Source organism: Panthera uncia, assembly GCF_023721935.1.
Source record: "Panthera uncia isolate 11264 chromosome A3 unlocalized genomic scaffold, Puncia_PCG_1.0 HiC_scaffold_12, whole genome shotgun sequence".
Taxonomy (NCBI): Eukaryota; Metazoa; Chordata; class Mammalia; order Carnivora; family Felidae; genus Panthera; species Panthera uncia.
Window position 1 is genome coordinate 10567562 of NW_026057579.1, and position 9015 is coordinate 10576576.

General features: G+C 46.3%; 1 protein-coding gene across 5 annotated transcripts in view; it reads left to right on the forward strand.

The window, feature by feature from the left end:
- Positions 1-1803: 1803 nt before the first annotated feature.
- EIF2AK2 (eukaryotic translation initiation factor 2 alpha kinase 2) overlaps positions 1804-9015 on the forward strand; it is a 36573-nt gene continuing 29361 nt past the window's right edge. For 3 of the 5 annotated variants that reach the window (XM_049651887.1, XM_049651888.1, XM_049651891.1), the window contains exon 1: positions 4009-8385. In XM_049651887.1, coding sequence (XP_049507844.1) covers positions 8141-8385 — 245 coding nt within the window. In that variant the 5' untranslated portion in view covers positions 4009-8140. Of the gene's footprint in view, positions 2116-2136; positions 2329-4008; positions 8386-9015 lie in introns of those variants that run through there. The other 2 variants (XM_049651889.1, XM_049651890.1) reach the window with 2 other exon arrangements.

Sequence of the window (9015 nt, forward strand, 5' to 3'; positions counted from 1 at the left end):
CCAATATTTTCCTCAATGCCTGAGGAAGAAGGGTCCTTTGGATCTTCTTGGGGAGCATGGCTAGGGAGTGAATGAATGCCATCATTCTACTCCAATATTCCTGACTCCCTGAGTATTTTTGATTTATCTGTATTAGTTGGCATCACAATTTCATTTGATGGGGGCCACCCCTGAGCCCAGGTTGCAGTAACATTTCTAATGAGCCATTTCCAGCTGCTGGAGCCAGCACACTGAGTGCATAATCTGAATTACATTCATTTCTAAATGCCACCTTTCGAATCATTTCCATGCATATTTCCTGGGTTTCTGCTGATAAAAATTAGTGGGAGTTTGCAAATCTTTTGTTCCATAAACTATCTCCTCTGGATCAGATCTTGTCCATATCCTCCTGGGGCATGCTAGCATCTGATTCTAGTTCTAGGAGTGAAAGTATGAGGTAGGGATGGGGCATTTGGAGAATCAGCACCTCCCTGCAAGGTGATTACTTTATAATCTTCAAACCAGGCTGTACCACTCTTACCAAACATGGGCAGAGGACTGTTGAAAGCTCAGCAGTATTTGGGAGGGCAGTAGTACTTGGATTCACTCAAATCCCCCCAAATTCCCAGGGCCTCATTCTTTCCCAATCAATGCCCTCAATGTTCATAAAAGAGGCCTGGAGAGGCTGCAAATTAAATTTGTATTGCAAAATTCTGTTACCTGCAGCTGCAGACTCTGCACCTAATTTCTGCAACATCAGCCCTGAGTCTACATGAAATAAGAGGTCCTTCTGGGCATTTATTAAAGCTTGTATCCTCTGACCACGCTTGAGATTGTCATTTCCTGCCTTTAAACTCTCTTGGGCAGTTCAGGGCCTTCAGAAAACCTGTCACTGCTACTGCTGTTGCTGCGGTCACAGACACCACGCACCCACAAACCTGGTAAATGGTCTCATGCAAATCCCTGCTATTTCTGGAGCTTTCCGTCATCTGGAAATCCCACAGAAAGATGGCTCTGTCTCCTATCTATCTTTCAAACTTTCCACCAGTACTTCATATTTGCATAATTTAAATCCTCTGCCCAGGACCTGGGCTCTAAAGAAAATATAGCGTTTAACCACCGAAAATTTAGCCATTCAGTTTAGCCACTGAAACTCTGGAGGGATGGAGAAGAGGAGTGGGCAATGACTCCTAGAGCCAATGCCCAGTACCAATAGTATATCGGAGGTCCATCTTGGGACCACCTCACTCCCTCACTCTAGCTCAGATGTTGAGGGTACAGACTTGTAATTCTAATTCTAGCTCTCCGGCTTACTTAACTTCTGTGTCACTGAACTTCTCTGTGCCTCAGACCTCAGTTTTCTTATCTGTTGAATGGGTACAGTAATGGGTACCTACTTTGCCGTATCGTAAGTCCTCAGGACTCCTCAATCGCTGTGTCAGTTTCTTATAAATCGAGGACTACCCGTAGGGGCTTCGGGAGCAAAACTCCACGAGGTCCCACAGGGAGCAGGTAGCTCTCCTAATGGCTGGACCTGCGGCCGGTGTTTAGAACAGCGCTGGCAAGAACCTGTTGAATGAATAGACAAATGGGTGGAAACTGACCGAAGGAAGGCTAGGCCTTCAGGTCTCTTCATCCCCAGCCTCGTGAAAGTGAGGAGGCAGAAGGGAACGGGGACGGAGTACTTCTGTGTTTACAGGCCTGACCCTGAGTTGACTGCTGATTTTGCCACTTATCAGCAGCAGGGCTCTGGACGAGTTAATTTACTCAGTTTCTTCGATCCTGAAATGGGGCGAATAATACCCACCCCGGCACGCCACGGGCGCTTGGACACCTCTCTGTCCTCCCTTCCTCCCGGAGGACCCTTCCGGCCGCAAACACACCTGGAAGCCAGAGGGCTTGGAGCGGGGGGTGCAGCAGGAGGGTCCCCGCGCGCCCCGCGGGCAGCGGGCGGCACGTGGGCGGCAGCGCGCGCGGCGCGGACTCGGAAGGAGACTCGAGTTTCCCGCGATCCCGAGTCGGTGCGGGAGGGGCCGCGCGCGGTCATAGAAGGCGGAGCCGGCGGGGAAAAGGAAAGCGAGAGCGAGCCGCCCGGACCCGGCAGGCGGGCAGCGGCAGCGGCAGCGGCGGTGCACGGTGAGCAGCGGGGCTCCGGGCGCGCGGCGAGCGCGCGGGGCGGTGCTGGGCGCGGCGAGGGGCGCGGCCCCGGCCCGGGAAGTGGCGGCGGAGGTAGAGGCCGCCGACCCCCGGCCTGGCAGCGCGGAAGCGCTGTCCGAGGCCCGCAGCTGGGGAGGGGATCCCTTAGCGCGCTGGCGACTGAGAGCTGTTTTTTTTCCGCGAAGAATTTCGGTCAGAGCAAGTAACGAATTTCCCAGGCAGGGGTGGCGGGGTGGTGGGGTGGGGGTGCGGGGGCGGGGGGATCTAGTGGAAAACAGATACGTGGGGAATGTGACAGACAGATCGGAAATACGGAGGCCCGGACTTCTCATAGATTGGCTAAATAGGCCCTGGCTAAAAATCTCTTGCCTAGACAGTTCTAATTGTTTCTCAATTGCTTGGCCTTAGCCCCCCCCCCCCCCCCCCCCCCCCCCCCCCCGCCCCGTCCCCTCCTCTCCTCTTCCCCCGCCCCCATCCCTTCCTCCTTTCCCTGCCCCAACTTCGTACCACCCTTTCCCCCTTGTCTTTTTTCAACACTGCCGCTGCCCCAGGGGTCCTTTTAATCAGAACAGGACACTCCTTTGCTCGGATCATCCCAATGGCTTACCACCTCATCAGAATTCCGTAAATGGCACAGACAAGGCCCCTTGCTCTCTCCACTCAGGCCATGCAGGCCCCATTGCTGTTCTTGGGATACAGCCAAGCATATGCTTGCCTCTGGGCCTTTGCACTGCCTGTTTACCCTTCCTGGAAAGCTCTTCCCCCCGATACCTTCTTGGGCTGTTCTTTTACCTTACCCTGCACTTCTTCTTTTTTAGTGTATTTGTTTTTGAGAGAGAGAGAACAAGAACAAGTTAGGGAGGGGCAGAGAGCGAGGGAGAGAGAGAGAATCCCAAGCAGGCTGCCCACTATCAGCATAGAGCCTGATGCGGGGCTCCAACCCAGCCACAGTGAGATCATGACCTATGTATGAGATTATGACCTGAGCCGAAGTTGGACCCCCACCCTGCTGAGCCACCCAGACTCCCCTGTTTTACCCTGTGCTTCCTGCAATGTCTCTTATATCAGAGTAGCTTTCCCTGAATACTGTCTATTATTAACAAACAAAACACCTCCCTTCCCTGGCAGTCCCCCCTTACTCTGGTTCAGTTTTCAACATGGTAGTTTTCAGCCTGTGACATTTTTTATGGATTTGTCTGAGTTCCTCCGTTAGTAAGTTCACAAGACTATTGTTCACTGGTACTGCCTGGGCACCTAGTACATAATAGGTTCTCATTAAATATCTGTTTAATGAATGGCGATTCATAAATTCTCTTTTGAATTACAGAATAACGAGACTTCCTATTGCCTGTGGTTTTTTTTTTATTTATTTTTAAAATTTACATCCAAGTTAATTAGCATATAGTGCAACAATGATTTCAGGAGTAGATTCCTTAATACCCCTTACCCATTTAGCCCATCCTCCCCCCACAACCCCTCCAGCAACCCTGTTTGTTTTCCATATTTAAGAGTCTCTTATGTTTTGTCCCCCTCCATGTTTTTATATTATTTTTGCTTCCATTCCCTTATGTTCATCTATTTTGTATCTTAAAGTCCTCATATGAGTGAAGTCATATGATATTTGTCCTTCTCTGACTAACTTCACTTAGCATAATACCCTCCAGTTCCATCCACGTAGTTGCAAATGACAAGATTTTCTTCTTTTTGATTGCCGAGTAATACTCCATTGCATATATACCACATCTTCTTTATCCAGTCATCCATCGATGGACATTTGGGCTCTTTCCATACTTTGGCTATTGTTGATAGTGCTGCTATAAACATGGGGGTACATGTGCCCCTTTGAAACAGCATACCCGTATCCCGTGGATAAATACCTAGTAGTGCAATTGCTGGGTCATAGGGTAGTTCTATTTTTAATTTTTTGAGGAACCTCCATACTGTTTTCTAGAGTGGCTGCACCAGTTTGCATTCCTAGCCTGTGATTTCTTAAGCACTAAAAATGTCTTGCTGAAGGAGGGCTGAAAGATAGACTTTGCTGTCACTTAGGAGTTTTGAATTTGGGGCAGATTATGCTCTTCTTCCATTTGCTTATTTGACCCTGAGGATCCATAACCCTGGACCTATAGTTTACTCATTTCATTAGTCAGATACTAGATGATACATGTTGTGCGGCAAGCATTGTGGAGGCCCAGGAGGGGGCTGGGCCCACAAGGAGCTAACAGTCTGCCAGAAGGGGCAAAGGCACAGTCATAGTGACTTCCGGGCATGAGTAAGATGGATACATAACACTCGTCAGTGATTTAGGTGGGGATTTCTTTTAGGAAAATGATAACATAGATTTAAAACAAGATTAATTTACAGTAGTTGGAAAAGAAACCTGCTGCTTCTTTTTTCCAGGCGTGTAAGTACTTTTGCAAACATGTTAATTCAGTACTTTCTTAGGTTGCACATATATTTCACTTAAATTCTGATGATGGGCAGTTACTTAAAATTAAGAGTACAGAGGATTTAGAGCATTTGAGAGAACTTACGGTCTCTTCCATAACTGCTATTTTGAAGTCTGTGATCCCCTCCCAATCTGACATATGGTCTCATAGTTGTGACCAAAGTAAATGACACTGTTCTGTTCCTAAGGTACGTCTACAGATCCTTATCAAAAACCCTTGGGCCTCGGGGCGCCTGCGTGGCTCAGTCGGTTAAGCGTCCGACTTCGGCTCAGATCATGATCTCGCGGTCCGTGAGTTCGAGCCCCGCGTCGGGCTCTGTGCTGACAGCTCAGAGCCTGGAGCCTGTTTCAGATTCTGTGTCTCCCTCTCTCTGACCCTCCCCCGTTCATGCTCTGTCTCTCTGTCTCAAAAATAAATAAACGTTAAAAAAACAAAATTAAAAAAAAAAACAAACACCCTTGAGCCGGATGTGTTCTGGTATTCAGAGGTTTTTGGATTTTAGAAAGGTAAGGCAGCATATATCCTGTCTATTATACCATGCTCTCAGCGGGATTTGGGGGCAGCACTCTCTAATAAAACAGTTTCTGTAGTGAACTGTATAAGTGGACAACAAAGTATCATAAAACTAGCTCGTGTCATTTCAGGTCTAGACAGGGGGCTACACACCTATCAAAAACAAAACAAACAAATGAAAACAAAATAAACCTCAATTTTCAGTGCCTTTTGGATTTTGGAATTGCAGACCAGGAGCACCATTGATTGAAGGTTAATGGTGTGGGAAGAACTCTGCTGGATGCTTTTCATCTGATTTATTCCCTACAACGTTGAACTCAGGTGCTTTTATTCCTGTCTTCAAGTCATAAATAAAAGGTTCAGAGAGGGTGTAGCCCAGATCTGTGTGGCTGTAAAGCCTGTCTCTACGACACTAAGCAGTCATGTGAGGGCTTTACCTTTGCTCGGGCTCCAGGCACTGGGAGCCACCAGCACCGCTCGCCCAAACCACTGCAGCCGCCTCTATTTGGTCTCCTTACTTCTGCACGTGCTCTGCTTCCCTTTCCACACCTGTCCTTGCCCCCATACCTTGTTCTTTACATAGTATCAGAGTAATCCTGTAAAACGTAAATCCAATCACATCCCCCCACTACTTAGAGAACCTTCTGTAACTAACTTCCTATTGCAATTGTAGTAACATCCACCAGTTCTGACCGTGAACCACAAGGTCTATGTGGGTGGCACTGGCCCACTTCTCTGTCTCACTTCCTACTCTTTACCCCTCATTCAATGTGCAGCAGTCCCCTTGATCTTTTTGTTATCCCTTCAAAGGCCATGCTGGTTCCTGAGATACCCTTCCCCCATATCTTAATATGATGGACTTTCTCATTGCTCAGTCTTCATTTAAATATTGCCTCCTAAGAAAGGTCTTTCCTGACCGCTGTGTCTACAACCACCTCCCTCTGTCCCCGCCAACAGAGCTCATCCTCTATGCCGCACCCCTATTTAATTTCACTGTGGCACTTTCAGCCATCTGATCGTCATATTATCCATTGCTTTTATTTGTTTCTGTACATGATCATTTTCTGTCTTCCCTCAGTGGAATGCAGGTAGGGTTATAATCTGTCCTGTGCACATCTGTATATACTCATGGTCAGAACAGCGCCTGACACTTGATAAACATTTACTGAATAAATGAAGAAAGGATACACAGAAAACAGCAGATGAAGAAAAAGGAGAAGACAAGGGGATTGAACGTGGAGTATTTAATTTTAATGAGTCATCCTTTCATTCTCCTGCATACCGTTCAACTGTTCAGCACTTACCACTGCCCACTGGGTGTTGATATACAAAGATGAGTAAGACATAGAACCTACTTCCCAAAGAACTCACTGGGCTGTTATCAGAGCTGGGCAAAGTGGAGCAGCCGGGCCTTGGAGGAATACTAGTGGGCCCTCCAACATCAAAGAAGACTTGTGGAGCCTCACAGATGAGTGGGAGTTGCCTGGTAGACAGAGGGCTCACATATTGCATTCACAGCAAAGAGAAAAGCATGTGACAAGTCATGGCGGGGGAGGTCTGGGGGGGCGGGGGGAGGTCTGTAGATACTTGGGCATCCAGTCATTGATTATTGAGCCACTACTATAACAGCCTGCTCCCTTCCCTTTTACAGCTTGTGAACTCTTTTGGCGCACAGTTATATAAGCAATTGCAGCAAAGGGGACAAGAGCTGTGATAGAGCACCAAACCAGGTAGAGCACCAAACCAGGACCTCTTCAAGGGTGTCTGGGAAGTGACATTTGAGCTGAGATCTATAGGAAATAGGAGTTGACCAGGCAAAGGCAGTGGAAGGGGTAGAGCCAAGAACATTTCAGGAGGCGGCGTGTTGGACAGAAGGAGTTAGGAGTCAGGAGGGAGGGGTAGAGGTGTTCTTTTGCACACCACCATTGTGTAGGTGGAATTTAAAGCCATAATTCTAGAGGTGATCACCAGGGGAGTGAGTGTTAGAAGAGAGAGGAGATCCAAGGACTGGACCCTGGGGTACTAGAATATTTACAAGCAATGTCTGTTCAAGTCCTTTGCCAGTTTTTAATTAGGTTGTCTTTTTGTTGTTGGGTTGTAAAAGTTCTTTATATATTCTGGATATTAGACCCTTATCAGCATATGATTTATAGATATCCCATTCTGTACATTCATTTTCTTCATAGTGGCCTGTGTCACACAAATGATTTTACTTTTGATAAAACCCAGTCTATCTGTGTTTTCTTTTGCTGCTTGTGCTTTTGCTGTGATAACAAAGATTCCATTGCCAAATCCAAGATCATGAAGATTTACCCTTATGTCTTTTTCTTCTAAAAGTTTTATAGTTTGAGCTTCTGTATTTAGGTTCTATATATTTTTTAGATTTTCCTTATGATTTAAGTCGTTACTACTCTCTTGGTCCAATGAGACCCATAAACTGGGGTCATAATTTACCCAGGTAAATTTACCTAAAATTGACTTTTCAAAGAAAGATTTTGGAGATTTCATATGGAAGTCTATTTCTGTATTGCAAAGTCTTTAATGATTTCACAAACTTCACTTTATATATGTACTCTCGACCTTTTTCTTCTCAGCATGAAGAATTCTGATTCTACTCCTGTAACCTTTTTACCTTCCCAGCCAGGTAGATAAACTTGTACCTGACATTCACTAGAAACAGAGAGTGGAGTGGAAGAGAGAGATCCCTTTCCTTTTTTGGCCAGTTGAGTTATGAAAGTAGAAAGTTTTGGTATGCAGTTCATGAGAGAAAAAGATTTTTTAACAAAGTCTTCTCTGTATTTATGTGGGGCTGAAATGAGTCTCTTTTTTAATGTTTATTTATTTTTGAGAGAGAGAGAGAGAGCATGTGCATGTGAGTGGGGGAGGAGCAGAGAGAGAGGGAGACACAGAATCAGAAGCAGGCTCCAGGCTCTGAGCTGTCAGCACAGAACCCAACGCGGGGCTTGAACTCATGAGGTGCAAGATCATGACCTGAGCTGAAGTTGGACACTTAACCAACTGAGCCACCCAGGTGCCCAGAGATGAGTCTTCGAAAGAAGATTCTTCTTACCCTGTTTTGTCTCCTAAACTGGACTGGGAAAATCAGATTAAATATGTTCTGTGTTACTTTTTTCAAACATCTCTTCTGTTCTAGGTTACTAGAAGAAATGGCCAATCATCGTCCACCAAGTTTTTTTATAGAAGAACTTAATGTATACTGTCAGAAGCACAACATGGTACTTAAGTATCAGGAACTGTCTAAGACAGGACCTCCACATAACTTAAGGTACATTGCTTTTTTCTTTTTTAAGATTGTATTTCTTTAGTAATTTCTGTATCCAATGTGGGGCTCGAATTTACAACCTTGAGATCAAGAGTCGCATGCTCGACTGACTGGGCCAACTAGGTCTTTCAAATTGCTGTTTTTTTGTTTGTTTGTTTTGTTTTTTTTAACATTTATTTATTTTTGATAGCCACACAGCACAAGTGGGGGAGGGGCACAGAGAGACAGGGAGACACAGAATCTGAAGCAGGCTCCCGGCTCTGTACTATCAGCACGGAGCCCGACGCGGGGCTCAAACTCGCAAACCTCGAGATCATGACCTGAGCCAAAGTCAGATGCTTAACCGACTGAGCCACTCAAGCACATCTGATTGCTGGGGTTTTTAAAAGGTATATCTCCATAAAATATGAACTGGGAAAATGGCCACTCTGGCATAATTTTGAAGTCAATAATTTAGCTATGGGGGCACCTGGGCGGCTCAGTAGGTTGAGCATCCAACTCTTGATTCCTGCTCAGGTCACGATCTCACAGATTGTGAGTTCAAGCCCCATGTTCAAGAATGGGGAAAGGAAACAGTGTGAAATGAGCCAACAGGTCCTGGCAGGTCCTTGGGATTCTCTCTCTTTCTTTCTC